The sequence below is a fragment of the Coregonus clupeaformis genome, chromosome 15 (genome assembly GCF_020615455.1).
Source record: "Coregonus clupeaformis isolate EN_2021a chromosome 15, ASM2061545v1, whole genome shotgun sequence".
Taxonomy (NCBI): domain Eukaryota; kingdom Metazoa; phylum Chordata; class Actinopteri; order Salmoniformes; family Salmonidae; genus Coregonus; species Coregonus clupeaformis.
This window is the reverse complement of record NC_059206.1, coordinates 45,675,735-45,696,413: the sequence shown is the minus strand read 5'-3', so window position 1 is coordinate 45,696,413 and position 20,679 is coordinate 45,675,735. Positions and strand designations below refer to the sequence as shown.

The window sequence follows — 20,679 nt, the reverse complement described above, 5'->3', positions numbered from 1 at the left end:
TGTGGCTAAGGGAGGGGAAATGTGTACTTATCTGCAATAAGAGCAGGGTTCCTAAACATGGCCACTGTGTATTATCCTCCCTCTGTCAAGTAGCACCTCTCCCTACCCCTCCATTCAACATTGTGGTGAGTTCAAAGGCCTTAGTTATAGATTACAGGGACAGAGATAGAGGGAGGATGAAAGGGAGAGAGGGACATGGAGAGAATGAGAGAGAGAGAGGGTGAAGGATAGAGAGAAAGAGAGAGAAGTAGAGGTAGAAACCGAGTGTGAGAGAGAGAGAGAGGGGAGAGAGAGAAATAGAAGGAGAGCGAGATAAATAGAGAGACGGGGAGAGAGAGAATAAGTGTCCTTTGGAATGAGATTTTCTCAGGTCTGAACTCTAAAAACGCCTGCGACTGACCTGGAAAAGCTGAGTTAAGTGAGTGGAACTGCATCGCCTTTATCCTCGGTGAGAAGTGCTGACAAAACTAAATGGAAAGAAAAGTTTGGGCCAACTCTCTCTTGGAAACTCTCCTTCTTACTTCCTCTAATATCTTTTTTTCTATTGGTGATTCCAACTGTTTGGGTCAGAGTGATTTCAATCAAGCTTCTTCTCTCTCATTGGCTCAGTGGGATAATTAAGACTCAACAGGAGCCCAATTTTGGTGACACACCTGTGCTCACCTGGACCTTACAGTTACTGTAGCAACACAGCTGTGAACTGACGGAGCAGAGAGAATCAATCTTATCTCTGTCATCATCAACGAAGGTGCATGAAGTCTGATGGCATGACAGATTGTAGTTTGTACGGAATGAAAATGGAGGGGAGGGGTACTGTATTGAAGTGGAAGCCTAGGCAGGTGCCCAGCGTCATTAATTAATCACACACGCTTACCTCACTTGAATAAAGACACCAGTCCATTACCCTTATTTTTCTTATTTTCTGAAGTAAAACACAGCTGTTGAATGAGAAAATACACCCGAACTGATCCTGAGAGCCTTTTTCCTCTCTCTCCGCCTGTCTGTTTGTCAGGCATTTTCTCACAGAAATGCTTTAGGAACCCGGCTAGGGAAAAACAGATGGGCCCAAGTTTGTGGTTGTATATGCATCTGCAGAAATATGTAGCAGAGTCACTGCAGAGGAAAGATGAAAGGTCTGTCGTATTCCAGCCACAGGGAGACAGAGAGGGAGGGAGAGGGAGAAGAGCTATTGAGGGTTGTTGGGTTTGGATCCAGTGGTTTGTCAGTTGTCTCTGTGGCTCTTTTACTTTACTCTACTTGAGGCAGAGAGGCGGTGGCCTACTGTGCCCATTCTGCCCATGTCTTACAGCGCTATGCTAAATCATTTAGATGGGTTCTGATGGACTCCACTTTATTTTCCAGGCCTAGATGGTACTACGCAAGGATTCACATCACACATTCTAATAAAAACAAAACATAATACTGTACTCACGCAAGCGCGCATGCACACACGCACACGCATATGCACGTACTGTACACATACACATGCACACACACATACACACACACAGTTTGACCTGGAATGGACCTTGGATCCTGGGAGAAGCTTTTGTATTTTTAATGGTCCTTCATTACTATAGGAAGGTCATTGCATGTTGCTGGATTGAACATCGCATTTGACGACGCAATTACAGGTGGTTAGTTTATCGGCAATGTATGTCAAAATCACAGTAGTATTACTGTTGAATTATGAATGATTTCTGAGGACAACAATTTCTATCTACCCTGGTGCTGTTTTAAAGGGGATTATCAACATTTAATCCATAATGGCATCTATGCACCACACCCTCCACCTTTTACAATATTAATCTGCTTTCATGTTTTTTTCTTGTCTATGTCCTTTTCCAATGATTGGATTTATGTAATATTGAGGCACGTAATCCTGAGAATATGATCATGTTGTGTGAATACAAAATACTGGTATATAAGTGGCTGTTTTTAAAAGCACCAGTTTTGATGTGTTTTGGTGGTTTAAAACCTGCGCTGACGTCATCGATGCTTTGATGCTGACCTGCAGTAGCCAAAATAATTTGCATTGATACAAGCCCAGTGGGCAAAACTGGTTATAAGGATTCCTCTACAAAAAGAAACTGTTTCAAACCAAAAAAATGGCGTCATTATGACGTCCCATGCCAAATTCTGCCCACTGTGGTGATGCAGTATAATTTCTGCCCACTGTGGTGATGCAGCATACTTTCTTCCCACTGTGGTGATGCAGCATACTTTCTTCCCACTGTGGTGATGCAGCATACTTTCTGCCCACTGTGGTGATACAGCATACTTTCTGCCCACTGTGGTGATATAGCATACTTTCTTCCCACTGTGGTGATGCAGCATACTTTCTGCCCACTGTGGTGATACAGCATACTTTCTGCCTACTGTGGTGATACAGCATACTTTCTTCCCACTGTGGTGATGCAGTATACTTTCTGCCCACTGTGGTGATACAGCATACTTTCTGCCTACTGTGGTGATACAGCATACTTTCTTCCCACTGTGGTGATGCAGCATACTTTCTGCCCACTGTGGTGATACAGCATACTTTCTGCCCACTGTGGTGATATAGCATACTTTCTTCCCACTGTGGTGATGCAGCATACTTTCTGCCCACTGTGGTGATACAGCATACTTTCTGCCTACTGTGGTGATACAGCATACTTTCTTCCCACTGTGGTGATGCAGTATACTTTCTGCCCACTGTGGTGATACAGCATACTTTCTGCCTACTGTGGTGATACAGCATACTTTCTTCCCACTGTGGTGATGCAGCATACTTTCTGCCCACTGTGGTGATACAGCATACTTTCTGCCTACTGTGGTGATACAGCATACTTTCTTCCCACTGTGGTGATGCAGCATACTTTCTGCCCACTGTGGTGATACAGCATACTTTCTGTCCACTGTGGTGATACAGCATTCTTTCTGCCTACTGTGGTGATACAGCATACTTTCTGCCCACTGTGGTGATACAGCATACTTTCTGCCCACTGTGGTGATACAGCATACTTTCTGCCCACTGTGGTGAGGCAGCATACTTTCTTGTTGTGAGAAAGAAACAGAAACAGATTAAAATCCCCAGTACACATACACAGACACAGGGTAGGTATGTGTTCCTCCAGGGGCTGGGTTAAGACAGAGGAGGAATAATCCTTCAGGCCTCACAGACTCTTTACACACCTAGCCCCGATGCTACACATTCATTTCTGATGTACCGATAGATAGTGGCACAAACACACACTCTAACTACTCAACACACACACACACAACTAACCTTGTGGGGACACACAATTCAGTCCCATTCAAAATCCTATTTTCCCTAAACCCTAAACCTAACCCGTACCCTTACCCTAACCTTAACCCTAACCTTAACCCGAAAACCTAACCTTAACCCTAACCCTAAACCTAGTTCCTGACCCTAAAACTAACCTTAGCTCCTAACTGTAAACCTAATTCTAACCCTAACACTAATTCGAACCTTAACCCTCAACCCCCTAGAAATAACATTTGACCTAGTGGGGACTAACAAAATGTCCCCAGTTGGTCACATTTTTGTTTGTTTACTATTGGACTTCTGGTCCCCACAAGTATAGTTAAACATGTCCACACACACACGTGTGCACACACACAAAGAAAACAAGCTGCAGCAGACATTTATTTTGGCTCCCCTCACCAACATTACCAATGAGGCTTTGGCATGAGAGGACTGAAATACTGGGATTGAGGTTTCTGAAATAGCACAGCAGTTGAGTCATTTATATAAGTCTTACTGTGTGCTCTGAGTACATTAGACAGAAACCAGGCTACCCTAAAAGTCATTGTTACATGTGTTTCCATCCCCATACATATTTAATGTACTTAATCAAGAGCAGAGGGAAAATGTCATCTGAGAGGCTATTCTAGTGGGAGTAATGGTTTGGTGAGACCACCATTTTGGTTTCTCATGGTTTCTGTAAAGCTCACTCAAGAGAGACCAGACCAGAAGTGAGGGAGGAGGGGGGATAGAGACAGAGAAGGAGAGAAAATACTTTCTAGCCACCCCGTGAGGTCGGACCCTTCCCTTTCATTACCTCTGTGAGGCCTTTTCATTAAAGCCCAGAGGGCCTAAAGGGCTAGCTCACACTAGTGACACACAGTCTCCTCCTTTCACACCATGAAGATGTGGCAAGCAGCTCATAAAACCAACTTAAATCTGCCTTCTGAAAGAATGCGGCTTTATCGTTCTCTCTCTCTCTCTTTTCTTCTCTCCTTTCTTCTCTTCCTGCCCTCCGTCTCTCGCTCCACTTCAAAGCACTTGTCACAGCCCCCAGATAAAGACGGGGTTCAGGGGTGACGCGGCGCAGCCGCCGTGCTGCTGAGTCTGTTGCCATGGAAGCAGGCTTTTCATTCAGGCATCTCGTCGTCTGCCGGGGTCCTGCCGTGTTATCATGGGTAACGAGTCATTGGTGCTCCACGGGGAAGAGGCCCCTCTGCCATGCCTAAGTCCAAATGGATTTACACACCAGAGGAGAGGAGCAGAGGAGAGGAGAGGGGATGAGAGAGGGCTAGGGAACAGAACCATTTTTTACATTTTAGTTATTTAGCAGACACTCTTATCCAGAGTTACTTACAGTCAGTGCATTCATCTTACCACATATCACAGTCATAGTCAGTACATTTTACCTCAATTAAGAGGTTATCAGCCAAGTCAGTGTTAGTTGGAAAAGACAAGTGCTACTTAATCTTTTTTGGGTGGGACAGCCAAGAGACCAGGGGTGGCAGAACAGAGTACTCAGGTTTGAGTTGTAGGGTTTGGGCATAGCCTTAAGATAGGGAGGGGCAGTTCCCCTTGCTGCTCCGTAAGTAAGCACCAGGGTCTTGAAGTTGATGCGAGCCTCAACTGGGAGCCAGTGGAGAGTGCGGAGGAGGTGGGTGACATGGGAGAACTTGGGAAGGTTGAACACCAGGTTGGCTCTCACCCATAGTAGCAGGATGATGACTTTCACTGGGAAATGTGTCTTAAAACACATTTGTTTCAAATTAATCTAACAATGGTCAAATGAGTGAACTCATTGCTCATTGTTTTCACTGAATCATTTACAGTCTATTTCATACATACAGTACCAGTCTAGAAAAGCCTGAATCCCTGGCCAGTACAGTTTCCATGTTTTCTCTCATGCTGTGTAACTGGTATTCATCAGTCTAAATATACTTTTAGCCCCGTTCCCTCTTCACAGGGAAGGCTAAGGTGTAAAGTACACAACAGGCCATCAGTCAGGTCACTGTGCCAGTGAACAGCAGAGTGCTTCCCCCTTCAAGCAGCCCTGCACACCATCAGGTGAGAGGAGGAGATGAGGTGAGGGTGGAGGGTATCAACAGTAAAAACCCTTCTGAGTGTCTGGTCGGTGGAGGAACAGTTGATGAACAGGAAGTGTGTGTTCATTAGGGGGACCCAGGGGAGAGTGTGTGTCAGGAGGCCAGACCTAATCCCCACGGCAACCAACCCAATGACTACCCTTCAGGCTGCTGCTTGTCAATCATCTCAGTCGTGATTTGTTCCTGGGGTATGATTCACGGCTCTGGCTCGCGTTCTCATTTTCTCTCTCTCTCATTCCTTTGTTGCTCTCTTTGTGTCTCGGAGTCAAACGTGAACAAACATCCATTTGTAAAGGCTTCAACAGGAATGTCACAGGTAGATGAAAGAGAGGAACACAGTACAGTAGTATAGCACCTGGGTCTCTTACAAGTCCTGGAGGGGATGACTCCTCTTCTTGTAGGTCAGACATGGTTATGGTTATGATCAATGTTCCCTCTAAGCTGCGTGCGTGCGCGGGCGTGCAGCTCCCCCGGGGACTGCCGCGCAGAATAAATATCAGCCTGCAGAGAGAAGCACGAGATTGAACTTCACTCAACTTTCTAGAGTTTTCCCTGTTAGTTAACACTATCAATGTTTCCCTTTACTTTGGGAATTGTGATCGAATCAAGGCAATATTAGACACTTTCAATGCAACATACCGAAACAAAACTAACTATGCAAGGACTTAGTATGCAAAACTAACTATGCAAGAGCTTTTCTTGTAGGCAGAACGCATCAGGGTAGGATTCTATTGCATTAACAGGCACGACTCAGGACTGTACTCTACACAGACCAGTGCACCATAACCAATCAGAGCTGCAGTAGGCCTACAGTATATGCAAATAGACCATTTCCATATATGGATCTGTGCCATTCGCTTTGAACTGGACTGTTTTTACAGCATGCGGGGTTGTGAGTAGATGCGCTTGTTTTGAGATCAAAGCGAGAGCTACATGTATCAACGTGTGCACATTTGTACATTTGTTCATATCCTTTGTTAGTTAGTGAGTTATTAGCCCAGTTATATATAATTTGTAGTGAGCAATAGGGGAGTGACTGCTTCCTACAAGAGCACAAAACGTGTCCATTTCTAGACATCTTTGAAAAGCGAGTCAGGTAAAGAGCTTTCTTTTTTGTCTTAACGGGGCAGTGCTTTATTTTGAAACAGGCTTGAATAAACTAAGTAGCCAATAGGCAGAGGGTAGCATAATTTGTCTGCTTCTCTGTAATAATGGAATGGGAATAATTATGCATTTTATTTTGTAAAGTGGTTTCTTGCATCAAACACAACAACATTTTCAGTCACCTCCTTGTCTGGAGGACAACTGGATAAACAGGTTAATGTGAATCCCTGCATGTTTTTTTCAAAAGTCTCATGGAAGGTAGGCCTACATTGAACACCACACATTGGCTGAGACTCTAGGCTGAATGATAGAACAGCTATTTCCATGTATTTCCATTGTTTCTGATGGTAGGCTACTTCCGCCATGCCTACATTATGATCAAATAGCCACAGTAGCCTACTTGGACACTGTTAAAACTAACTTAAAGCGGGTACAGCCTCAGTGTTCACAATAAACGCACGCCGGAAGTTGTACTCAACAGACCTGAAATTTGCTCAGTGACGAAAAACATTTTGAGGGAACATTGGTTATGAGCAGGCCTGAGTTGAAGAGTGCCTATCAAGACTTTAGGGACGTCACCACCCACCCAGGACAGGGTGCTCAGTAAGCCAAGAATGAGATCTGAGCAAGGCTACAACAGACAACAGCAGCCAACACAATGAACTAACCAAATACAAACCTCAGGCTAACGTCTATTATATTAATATCCATAACTCCCCCTCATTCAGGCTATATCAGATGTACTGTTGTTTTCCACTCCACTCTGATCCTCTGCATAAATATGTAGAAGGGCATCACATCTACGTATATCTTTATACCCAGTAAACCCACAGCACTGTCATATTAATATTTATACACGTTGATTCGGCACATATTTCCATATTTGTAGTCAGGACAGATTCAGGGCATATGGTTTGTTGTCTAGCTCGCTGTGAATGAATAATCATTCTGTAACCTTGTGTAACTCGTTCTCCAGGTGTGTAATTTGGGTGTGTAGTGGAGATGTATTTAATTTTATTTATTTATTTTACCTTTATTTAACTAGGCAAGTCAGTTAAGAACAAATTCTTACTTACAATGACGGCCTACACCGGCCAAACCCGGACGACGCTGGGCCAATTGTGCGCCGCCCTATGGGACTCCCAATCACGGCCGGTTGTGATACAGCCTGGAATCGAACCATGGGGTCTGTCGTGACGCCTCAAGCACTGAGATGCAGTGCCTTAGACCACTGCGCCACTCGGGAGCCCAATATACATTACTATATGAATAAATGACACAGGTGTTTACTCCGAGAGATCAGTCAGTCACATGGTGAAGGAGCCAACCTGTTAATCAGGCTTCTACAGAAAGGATCCAGTATTACTTCATTTGGAATACTTTCCCTCAGTGATACTTTTCCCTTCCATCCAAATGATCCAACCACCCGGCCCATTTTCAGTGCTTTCCACCCACGGCTTGCCATGGGTTTGTCTTGTATAAATGCAAAAACAAAGGAACGTTTTGCTCTACATCTTTGTCTCCACTACTAACAACATTTCACAAGATATAGTTGTTGGGTGTTGTAGCAAGGAGCTCTGCAGCCCACCCACATATCATGGTTCAACCAGCAGTTCTCCCTCAACCTGTTAGAGGGGACAGAGAGCGGTAGTGACAGCAGCATCAGGACTAGAGATAGTGTGGATGGGTCTTGGGCAGTGGAGGTGGCTTACCCAAACCCAGTAGACAATTAGAGCTGAAGACAAACCGCTCTGACACAGCTGACCTCCACTTTCTCCTTGACATCCAGTGGTAATGAGGACGTCTGTGCCTGTGTGTGTTCTGACTGGACGCCCACACACACACACACACACATATACTAGGCTACACGCACACACAAACACATCTCCAACCACATCGATCCATCATCTTCTTCTTCTCTACATGCAGGATCTTGTGGGCGTGCCGGTGCGTGCGCATGTATGTGCGAACCAGTAACGGTATGTTCATAATTGCCATGTTTTTTGTCTTCTAAGCAGATTTGAATACGGTACTCATTGTTCTAAAAACAATACATTTTGTCTCTTAAAAAGTAAGAGATTTAGGTCTATACTATGCACAAGGAAGAGAGAGTTGATATTCATTTCACATCCCTTTAATCTACACATGTTAAGAATAAAAAACTCACTGAGAGAGTCTTAGTAATTAGGAGATAATAATTAATTGTATGATTTTGAATCTCATACATATTACCCTGGCCTGAATCCAGTTTTCTCCATGGTCATTTATCTGAGAGTGCAGTAGGTGTTCATGAGGAACCACTAGCTATGTTCTATATATTCCCTTTCTTTTTCTCTCTCCGTCTGTCCTCTTCTTCTCTCCTCTCCCACTCTTCCTCCCACACCATAAATTGTCATTACAGTATGACTTTATCTCTTCTCAATCCTCTTTTCTTCTTCCATCTGACTCTCTCTATCTGTTCTCCCCTTCTCTCTTTCCCTCTCCTTCTGGCAGCCTCATTCACTCACCTGCATGTATTATGGTCTTCCTCTCTCACTCTCGCTCTCGCTTGCTCCCTCACCCTCTCTCTCTCGCTCCCTCCCTCATCCTCTCTCTCTATTTCTCTCCCACTCTCTCTCTATTTCTCTCCCACTCTCTCTATTTCTCTCCCACTCTCTCTCTATTTCTCTCCCACTCTCTCTATTTCTCTCCCACTCTCTTTCTATTTCTCTCCCACTCTCTCTGTCACGCCCTGGCTCTGGGGACTCTTAAATGTTGAGCCAGGGTGTGGAGTTTCTATGTTATTTTCTATGTTGATGTTCTAGATCGTTTAGATCTATGTTGGCCAGGGTGGTTCCCAATCAGAGGCAGCTGTATCTCGTTGTCTCTGATTGGGGACCATACTTAGGCAGCCTGTTTGGCACTAGTCGGTGTGGGATCTTGTTCCGTTAAGGTTTGTTTTGTGTAACCTAGAACTTCACGTTTCGTTTGTTTGTTGTTTTGTCGTGTGTTAAGTACTTAATAAAATGTACGCTTATCACGCTGCGCCTTGGTCCGTATCTTCCATAAACGATCGTGGGACCTGGGAGGAGATCCTGGACGGGAAGGGATCCTGGACTTGGGAGGAGATTCAGGCCGGAATGGATCGCCGTCCTTGGGAGGAGACTGTGGAGGCGCGCTATAGAGAGGAGCAGCGGCAACGCAGAGGGTGCTGGCCGAGGAGGAAGCCCGAGAGACAGCCCCAATAAAAAATGTTGGGGGGGCTAAAAGGGTGGTTGGCGGAGCCTAGGGTTAGAGCAGAGCCAACTCCCCGTACTCAGGCTAGGAAGCGTGTGACTGGGCAGGCTCCATGTTATGCGGAGCCACGTACTGTGCCGCGAGTGTTCCGGCACAGTCCTGTACGTCCTGTGCTAGCACCACGCACGTGTCGTGCAAAGATGGGCATTCAGCCAGGACGGGGTGTGCCGGCTCAACGCTCGTGGTACGCCTCCTCGGTCCCGTATATCCTGCGCCAGTGCCACGTGCTGTAGCGCCAGTACGAGTGCACAGCCCCGTACGTGCTGTGCTGATGCCTCACACGTATTGTGTGGAAGTAGGCATTCAGCCAGGACGGGTTGTGTCAGCTCTTCGCTCCAGACCTCCAGTCCGCCTCCACAGTCCGGCCCTGCCCGTTCCGGCTCCCCGCACCAAGCCAGTGGTGCGTGTTCCCAGTCCAGCCCGGCCTGTTCCTGCTCCCCACACCAAGCCAGTGGTGCGTGTTCCCAGTCCAGCCCGGCCCGGCCTGTTCCTGCTCCCCGCACCAAGCCAGTGGTGCGTGTTCCCAGTCCAGCCCGGCCTGTTTCTGTCCCTCGCACCAAGCCAGTGGTGCGCGTTGCCAGCCCGGTCCGGCCTGTTCCTGTCCCCTCGCGCCAAGCCAGTGGTGCGCGTCGCCAGCCCGGTCCGGCCCGTTCCTGCTCCCCGCACCGAGCCAGTGGTGCGTGCGTCAGCCCGGTCCGCCCGTTCCTGCTCCCCGCACCAAGGCAGTGGTGCGCGTCGTCAGCCCGGTGCGGCCCGTTCCTGCTCTCCGCACCAAGCCAGTGGTGCGCGTCGTCAGCCCGGTCCGGCCCGCTCCTGCTCCCCGCACCAAGCCAGTGGTGCGCGTCGTCAGCCCGGTCCGGCCCGCTCCTGCTCCCCGCACCAAGCCAGTGGTGCGTGTGTCCAATCCGGCACGGCCCGTGCCTGTTCCACCGGTCAGCTGCTCCACTCCGGAGCCAGAGCAATCCGCTCCACCGGGGTCCGGTCCAACTCCTGTCAGCGGATCCACTCCGGAGCCAGAGCAATCCGCTCCACCGGTGCCCAGTCCAGCTCCGGCCAGCGGCTCCAGTCCGGAGCCTGTACAGATCGATCCACCGTCGTCGGGTCCAGCTCCAGTCAGCTGTGCCAGACCAGACCAGGGGCGCAACGGGGAGGTGGAGAGAAAGTGGTGGTCACGCCCGGAGCCGGATCCACCTCCGAGGCGGAATGCCCACCCGGCCCCTACCCTGTTGTGTTTGGGGGGGGGGGGTACTGTCACGCCCTGGCTCTGGGGACTCTTAAATGTTGAGCCAGGGTGTGGAGTTTCTATGTTATTTTCTATGTTGATGTTCTAGATAGTTTAGATCTATGTTGGCCAGGGTGGTTCCCAATCAGAGGCAGCTGTATCTCGTTGTCTCTGATTGGGGACCATACTTAGGCAGCCTGTTTGGCACTAGTCGGGGTGGGATCTTGTTCCGTTAAGGTTTGTTTTGTGTAACCTAGGACTTCACGTTTCGTTTGTTTGTTGTTTTGTCGTGTGTTAAGTACTTAATAAAATGTACGCTTATCATGCTGCGCCTTGGTCCGTATCTTCCATAAACGATCGTGACACTCTCTCTATTTCTCTCCCACTCTCTCTCTATTTCTCTCCCACTCTCTCTCTATTTCTCTCCCACTCTCTCTCTATTTCTCTCCCACTCTCTCTCTATTTCTCTCCCACTCTCTCTCTATTTCTCTCCCACTCTCTCTCTATTTCTCTCCCACTCTCTCTCTATTTCTCTCCCACTCTCTCTCTATTTCTCTCGCACTCTCTTTCTATTTCTCTTTCTCTCTCCGTCTCTCTTTTTCGTTGTTTATTTTCTCCTCTCTGACAGAAAGACTCCTTCTCTCTCTTTATGACAGTTGACATGTGGCTATTTCCCTGCGTTAACGACTAGAATTGTGCCAATTACCTCCCGGAATGTGCCGGTGCCAATCAGCCGGTAACAAGGTCTGTGCCAGCGTCTCTGTGTTTGTGTGTGTGTGAGTGTGTGAGACAGGGGGTCTGAATGTTTTTTGAGTTATTTTGATCACTCACATTATGGTTCTAAAATGTGTTATTGTCTCTTATAGGCATCCATGGTCACTTTTACTAGTTATAATTATATTAGTAAAAGTGTACAAATGACTCATATTGAGTGAACAGTGCATTGACTTTGAGTAACAAATATGAGCCGTGGCAGTCTTTACACACACACACACACTTGCCTTTCTTTTTTGACAAGAGTTTCCACCTCCTCGTCTCTCCTCCTCTCCTCTCCCTCCCTCTTTCTGTCAGCGCTAAAAAACTATTTTGTTCAATTTTTAATTACCCTCTCACATAAAACAGCTCTTGACTTCTGAACGCAGCCTGTTTGGAGAGGCTGCCTCTCTGATTGGTGCAAAATTAGATAACCACCTCTCTGTGCCGACTGTCAATCCCCATTACAAGAACAGGCTTTTCACATACCAAAGGCTGTGGTTAACAGAACAATGTGTCATGGTTTCCAGTGGAAATGTTCATCATGTCAATCAACTCCATCATGTCTTTGATTCTCTTTCTTCTTATTTTCATCTCCTTCGTTTGTTTTATTGGAAGCTTTGTTCCAACCCTTTTGTCAATCCATCAGTACAAAGAGAGAACAGGCCCAAAATGGTGATCAGTCAATACTAGAACTGTCAGGCTTTTGTTTCTTTTTTTAAACACAGAGGATATATTCATAGGGAATCTTCACATGTGATGTGATTGGCCTGGCTTGTCATATTTGTCAGTCTCGTTCACTATTTAAGACAGATATTCTGAATGGTTATGTTCCCTTTATTGTGAGGCAAGGTGGGTTTATATTCTATTGGTACACAGAGGCCCACACATACTCACTACACTACGGGAACACACACAGCTCCATCAGAACAAGGGTCAAAATAACATAACCACTGTCTCAGCAAGCCTAGGCCCAGGCCAATCAGTGTACCACTCAGCAGTGCTAAACACACACAAACACACACACACACAAACACACACATACACTGCTTCCACGGATTTCTGTTTGTGTGTGTTGTTTGCTTGTTTGCCTCAGTAAATGTAGTGATGCGTATAATCACTTGTGCTCGCCACCCGTCCCCTGGGTTTATATGTAATCCTTATTGATTTACATTGGTGGAGTTTTATGATTACCACGGGCATCATCGCTATTTGCTAACATTATGTTGCAAAATTTTTTTGCGATGGATTTAATGCATATCACGTTGATACTCGCAAGACCTTTACCTCGATTGGTATGCGTACTAGATTAATGGCATTTCTACAGAATGTGTTGTAAAACTATTTTGGGTGTTATAGTTGGGTGTTACACTCTCTACCAGGTCATATCCTTATACCAACTAACTGATGAAGCCACAACAGGTGTCAAACAGACACTGACAAAGATACTAAGACAGATGAGATGTAATGAAACCAATAGTTGTTACACAGACTGTCATCCTTATCAAATCAATCATCATTCACTTGACATGCTTATGACTGTTTATCAGGGTCCTGGAGACCCCAAGGTGTGCATGTTTTGGTTTTTGCCCTAACACTACACAGCTGATTCAAATAATCAACTAATCATCAAGCTTTGATCATTTGAATCAGCTGTGTAGTGTTAGGGCAAAAACCAAAACATGCACCCCTTGGGGTCTCCAGGGCCGAGTTTTGGAAACGCTGGTTTATGACATCAGACAACAGTGTTATTTCTCAGATATCATTCATCAGACATATTGAGATCTCCTGTTCCCTGTCGCTTAGATCCTCCCTCATCTAGTGAAGTGACTCTTCAGCTATATGTAATCAGTGAAATCTCATTATCTCAGGGTTAAAAACACAGCTTTTTCTTCTGTAGGAGTTGAGAGGAGATTTGTGTTGTCTCTGTTTGCTGTTTGTTTGGCCCTGGTATCACCGTGATAAATGATATGAGATGCTATCCTAACGGATAGACAAGGCACTGGAGGTCTTCATGTCTTCTGCTGCATTAGGACTGGATATGAGATGGGATGAGAGGGGGTTTATTGCATTGTTGTGTTGTGGAGGACAAGAGCCTGGGCTTAATTTCACTGACTAGCCAGACAGCAGAGGAGAGAACACTAACCACTGTGCTCCATGCGATTGATTTGCCTGATAAATGTTTATGGAGGAGAACACTCATAAGCAACATATCAGCAGAGATATACAACATTGAGCATACAGAGGTTTACCACCAAGCTCTGCTGCTAATTGTTTTTCCGTTCTCTTTTGATGTGAATCTGTTACCACGAGTCTGCGTCTGTTCTGGAGTAGTATTATGTTTATGACGGATGCATTCAGTTTGAGTGGGAGTTTTAAGCTGGCGTTAATTGCTGCTACCTAGAGTGTTGAAAGTAGCTCTGCCTTATGTCTCTCTGTATTGTTGTTGCAGGATAGGGGTGCAGGAAGGCAGGTAAGCAGGTGGCTCTATACAATCAGGACCCTCTTTGATGGTGTAGTCGTGATATCTGTCATCTTCAGACACTGCAGATGCTAGTGATGGTTGCGAGGCTCACACGTATCACAATCTGTCCATCTTGTTTTGTGAGACAGTCATCGTGATGCTAGTTTTATAACAATAGGAAGAAAAACACAGGTCTTATCACTTGAAGACTACAGTACACCCACCTATTCTAACACCAGCTACTTGGCTCTCCAGTCATTTCACTGCAGTCACTTAGACTAGCAGCCCCAGATTCTTTAGGCTTGGCAGGGTTCATATGGGAGAGTTTCTTCAGTTATTTGAGGTGTAGATCAAGTGTCTTCCAATAGTTCTTTGACAATGGCCAGCCAAACAGACTTCTTATCTCTCTCAGGCCTGCTCTGACCTTATTTGGCATCGTCTGCTTCTCAGGAGGAAGCACAATGCACAGGATGTCTCCTCTCTCTCTGCACTCAATGCATTCCCTGACTCTGACTACACAGTTAGAGGATTCAGAGGAAAAGTGTGAAGAAGTCTTTGAAACTTGTGAGTCTGTCTGTCTGTGTAAAGTGGACCGGTCTCTCTGCCTGAGGCCCAGCCTTCACACCCAAGGAGGACGAGGTGAAGAAAAGTGTTTCTGTGATTGACGGTCTAATAAAAGCCCCATACGGTTCCCTGTTTTCTGATATTATCAGGAGTTCAATATCTGGATCATTTGGAAAAAACTGAAACTCATCAGGAAATGTCAAGGAGCTTTGCAGTTCCACGAATAACAACGCATTTCCTTTCCTCTCGCTGTCTGACAATACAGTATTACTTTGTTCTGTTCTGGGGAAATGAAAAGAGAACATGATAGCTTTTTATAGAAAGACTCAGGCCTCAGAGACATAAACAGTGTTGCTGTAATCCTGAAGTTGAGCTTTATTGGAGAGGTGAATGGAAGACAAAGAGAAGAAAAGTGTCTTTAAACCCTTTAAACACTTCCTTGTGATTTATTCCAGAGGAAATCGGGTTAACGTGTCTGACTGCTGTGCCGTCCCAGTTTCATGTCTGCTCTTACCGACTAGTTTTGATGTCTACTGTTCCACACTGAGGAACATTATTCATGGTCTCTCTCTCTTTATTTTTCTTTCGTCCTTTCTCATTCTTTCTCTCTTTCTTGCTCTCTCTTTCTGTCTTTTTAATTCTCTCTTCCTTCCTCCCCTCTCTCTCTCTCTCCCTCTCCCTCTCCCTCCCTCCCAGGTGGAGTGGCTGAAGAATGAGGAGATCATAGACCCTGCTGATGACCGTAACTTCTACATCACCATTGACCATAACCTGATCATAAAACAGGCCAGATTGTCTGACACCGCTAACTACACCTGTGTCGCCAAGAACATCGTCGCTAAGAGACGGAGCACCACGGCAACAGTCATCGTCTACGGTAACAATCAACTCTCACCCCAACATGCTAACTGTAACAGCATTATAAACCAAGTACCCTGTCACGGGGCATTTCTCAACCTAATATGAACAATATAATCTGCATTATTTTACACCTGGATCTGTTAATGATGCAATAATGAAAGCGATAATGAAATATTTAAATCATGTAGGCCTACTAGAAAAAGTAGAATGTGTCAATTCTAGTATAGATTTACATGATAAAGATCTATAAAAAATACCTGTTTCTACTTCTTCCCCTACCTTGATCCAGCCTGAAGGTATATCAGGGAGTTTGGAGCTTTTCCTCTCTGAGTCAGAGCTGTATTTAAGGAGGACCCCTGCTGTGCTTTTACACACATTTCCCTGAAACATCAGACACTTCCATGAACACACAACCTCAACACTGTCACACAGAAGTTAAACTTCAAAACCTGATAGAGTGGGAAAAGTCAAAACAGAAACAGATTCTCAACAAGTGACTAAGGCATCCCATCTGCCACAGTCATACTATGCGTGTATGAATTATAGTGAACAAGTATATAAATGCAACATGTAAAGTATTGGTCCCATGTTTCATGAGCTGAAATAAAAGACCCCAGAAATGTTCCATACGCACAAAAATGTTATTTCTCTCAAATTTTGTGCACAGATTTGTTTACATCACTGTTAGTGAGCATTTCTCCTTTGCCAAGATAATCCATCCACCTGACAGGTGTGGCATATCAAGAAGCTGATTAAACAGCATGATCATTACACAGGTGCACCTTGTGCTGGGGACAATAAAAGGCCACTCTAAAATGTGCAGTTTTGCCACACAACACAATGCCACCGATGTCTCAAGTTTTGAGGGAGCATGTCATTGGCATGCTGACTGCAGGAATGTACACCAGAGCTGTTGCCAGAGATTTGAATGTTAATTTCTCTAGCATAAGCCAACGTCATTTTAGTGAATTTGGCAGTACGTCCAACCGGCCTCACAACCAGCTGGCCACGTGTATGGCGTTGTGTGGGCGAGCGGTTTGCTGATGTCAACGTTGTGAACCCAATGGTGGCGTTGGGGTTATGGTATGGGTTGGCATAAGCTACGGACAACGAACACAATTGCATTTTATTGATGGCAATTTGAATGCACAGAGATACCTGAGGCCCATTGTCGTGCCATCACTTCATGTTTCAACATGATAATGCACGGCCCCATGTCGCAAGGATCTGTACACAATTCCTGAAAGCTGAAAATATCCCAGTTCTTCTATGGCCTGCATACTCACCAAACATGTCACCCATTGAGCATGTTTGGGATGCTCTGGATCGATGTGTACGACAGCGTGTTCCAGTTCCCGCCAATATCCAGGAACTTCTCACTGCCATTGAACAGGAGTGAGACAACATTCCACAGACCATAGTCAACAGCCTGATCAACTCTATGCGAAGGAGATGTGTCTCGCTGCATGAGGCAAAGGGTGGTGATTTTTTTTTAAAGGTATCTGTGAGCAACAGATGCATATCTGTATTCCCAGTCATGTGAAATCCATAGATTAGTGCCAAATTAGTTTACTTCAATTGATTGATTTCCTTATATGAACTGTAACATAGTAAAATCTTTGAAATTGTTGAATGTTGCGTTTATATTTTTGTTCAGCATAGCTGGTACCTGTCAGACTGTTAGGTCTTTGAATGGAGAGGCTAGTCCACGAGTCCTCACCCCTCCTTATCCTCACCGTCGCCTGAGTCCTGATAACTACTGTACCTCTCTGCTCCCCAGTCTCCCTTTAGGGGATTAAACACGCATGACAGCACAGACATTCAGGCCTCAGGACTTCTTCCACCCTAGGAGGAATGCAGCTACCCACCCAGCATGTGAAGTGGCTAAACCTCAAGTTATTAAGTCGGTCTGTCAGTCTGTCAGTCTAGCTAATCATCAGCTAACAGACACGAGGCTGTTTATAGCCTTAACCCCCTACACATAAACACACACGTGTGAGTGAGTGGACACACACAACACATGCAACCACACACACACACACACACCACCACACACACGCAGAAAACCAGACCAGAATGGGTGGAGGTTTGCAGGAATTGATGATGCCATCAGGGTCAGGTTTCAAATCCATCTCTCCCTCCATCCCTCCAGTGTCTCCCAGTACAGCACATCATCCATAAATCACACACGCTGGCTCTGCCATGGAGGATTATGGGGGATTAGGGGGCCTAAGTTATTGTTGGTGTCCTATTTGTTTATTTATCTATTTTAGTTGTCCATTCTGACAGGGGAGAGCAGCATGTGTGGCTTAGATGAGTCCAGTATGAGGGTGAAGTAGAGCAACAGTGTGTGTGTGTGTGTGTGTGTGTGTGTGTGTGTGTGTGTCAGCAGACTTTGGGGTCTTCAGGGACTGGGGTCGTTGTCCCTGCTAGGCTTTTCCCTTCACTAATGCAGTCTGGGAGGACTGAGTGAGTGCGCCGGAAAAAGGCTTTGATGTTGGCTCAGCCTTAAAAGAATACACCAGAAGCCACTTTCTCTGCCTGGGTTGCGTCAGTCCCCCTTCCCCTGTATACAGGCAGGCAGGCAGGGCGGGAGAGAGAGAGGGAGAGAGAGAGGGAGCGAGGGAAAGAGAGAGAGAGTTTTGAGATTGGTTCCCTCATTACCAGAGGAGACAGAGCAGCCCAGTGGTTTTCCAGCCTGCACCACAACAAGGAATCTGGGAAGGGGCTGGGGAGGACATGCAGAGAGAGGGATGGATGGAAAGAGGGATACAGAGAAGGAGGAAGAGTAATAAACCCCAGAAGGAAAGAAAGAGACAGTGAAGAAAGGCAGGGTTTGGCTCTGGTCCCCTGGAGTCTGGTGCTTGGGGCTTCACTCATCATAAGCTCTGAGGGGCCTCTAGCTCCTCACATCTGAAATGCCACAGTCGTGTTCTCAGCCACACACCCCACTGTCATTCTGCTCTTGATTTTGACTGAGACGCAGATGGAATTGGAGGAAAGGAAGAAGGGATTTGAGGGATTCAGAAGATGGAAAATAGAGCAGCCAGAATAGCCTGTCCACATACCAAATAGTGCTTACAGGGGAGAAGAACACCACATGAAAACGCTCAAGTGTACTACAGATTCTTCAATGCCATGTAAATTCAAACAAAAAAGGGCTGGTGGAAAACACTCACATTCTTCAAGATTCACTCAATGCCACTATTAAAAGGACAACAATTGTATTTGCTAAAGTGTTAAATATTTTGTTTTTTGGGGTTTTTCTACAGTGAATGGCGGCTGGTCAACATGGACGGAGTGGACGGTGTGTAACAGTCGCTGTGGCCGTGGTTACCAGAAGCGTACGCGGAGCTGCACTAACCCAGCACCTCTCAACGGGGGTGCCATCTGTGACGGGCAAGGCATTCAGAAGCTGGCATGCAACCCACTGTGCCCAGGTAGTTACAGCGCCACTTGTCACCAACGCTTATGGAGCAGGGGAGTGCAATTTACTGGACATCACAAACAGATTACTATATTTTCATAAATACAGATATGTGTATCAATCATTCTCACTCTCATTCTTCCCACCCCACCCCGTTTCTTTCCCACTAATTGTCACACATTCATTCACCCAATCTCGCACACTCTCCCAACCTCCATGCCTTCTCACCCTCTCCTCCCTCCCTCCCTCCCCTCCACCATGCCCCCCGCCCCCCACTCCCTCCCTACCTCGCCTCTGTGTGTTAGTGGATGGCCTGTGGACAGAGTGGAGTAAATGGTCCACTTGTGGGACAGAGTGTACCCACTGGAGGAGGAGGGAGTGCAGCGCCCCGGCACCCAAAAACAGGGGGAAGGACTGTGAGGGCATGGTGCTTCAGTCCCAGAACTGCACCGATGGCCTGTGTATGCAGAGTGAGTACAGAACATGATTACCATCCCTACTCTATCCTATCCTCCTCTGTCTGCCTCTGTAGGAACCCAATATATTATTACCTGATCCCTGTCTGTCTGTCTGTCTGTCTGTCTGTCTGTCTGTCTGTCTGTCTGTCTGTCTGTCTGTCTGTCTGTCTGTCTGTCTGTCTGTCTGTCTGTCTGTCTGTCTGTCTGTGTGGTTAGGAGCCATCCTGTTTCTCACTGCAGTCCCATAAGTCACCTCCACCCAATTCCCCTGTCTCACTTTCTCACCTTTGTTTCACACTTACATTCACATCTTTGCACAAACATACACTTACCACACACACACACACCTTTTCTCTTTCCGTCATACACACTCCACTGGGCTATAGGATTTCAGCTTTTTGGAGTACAATTACACAAAGACAAGAGACAATGTGTATCTTTGTTCCATCCACGTGCCAGCCCTGAGCCCTAGAAACATCTAGAATAGTGGGTGTGTGTTAAACAACAGCCTCGCCACCACACCACCAGGCAGCATTACTGTAAGCAATTACCCTTGTCACAGAGTAGGCATTCAGGAGCTATATTTAAAATAATGATAAGTGATTATAATGTACTTACAGGGAAGCTCATAATTTCTGAGCTACTGTGATTGCTACTTTAATTTAAAAAGCACGGGATTCCATCGGTCCAATGGGAGGAAATTTGGGAGCCACAATGTCACACAAGCACAGACATGCTGCTTTTCCTGAGCGCCCAATTATATGTGCTGACAAGCAGGCCAGTATTTTATGTTTCCCTGTAGCTCTCTCGCAACATTTTAAAAGTATTAAAAGTGGGGGGAAAGGCACTAGAATGTCCTGCCGTTTCCTGGTAGTGCTCCGCAATCATTCTATAAATGTTATTGTTTTGCTCTTAACTCCTGGAGAAAACACAGCCTAAACCCAGTTTGTGGTCAGACTGCTGGAGATTTTCCGTAGGCGGAGAAATGCTCTTTGAGATGTTTTTTTTTTTTTTAGAGCGAGAAACACACAGTTAAGTTGAGCCAACAATCCTGCCTGCTTTTCCCTTATTATACATTCAGAGAGCTACAGAGATTGGAAACATACTGTAGCTTTTAGCTGCTTTGTTCTGTGTGCTGCAGACTCGCAGGGTAAAACCTTTTCTGCTTTGAAGCCGTGCTTATCTGCTAATTCTGGGT

The 20,679-nt window shown here is 46.0% G+C and overlaps 1 protein-coding gene across 2 annotated transcripts in view; it reads left to right on the top strand.

The window, feature by feature from the left end:
- Positions 1-20,679, top strand: part of unc5cb (unc-5 netrin receptor Cb) — a 171,125-nt gene that overhangs the window by 113,226 nt on the left and 37,220 nt on the right. For both annotated transcript variants that reach the window (XM_041897796.2, XM_041897795.2), the window contains exons 5-7: positions 15,432-15,612; positions 18,869-19,036; positions 19,329-19,493. In XM_041897796.2, coding sequence (XP_041753730.1) covers positions 15,432-15,612; positions 18,869-19,036; positions 19,329-19,493 — 514 coding nt within the window. The remainder of the gene's footprint in view (positions 1-15,431; positions 15,613-18,868; positions 19,037-19,328; positions 19,494-20,679) is intronic.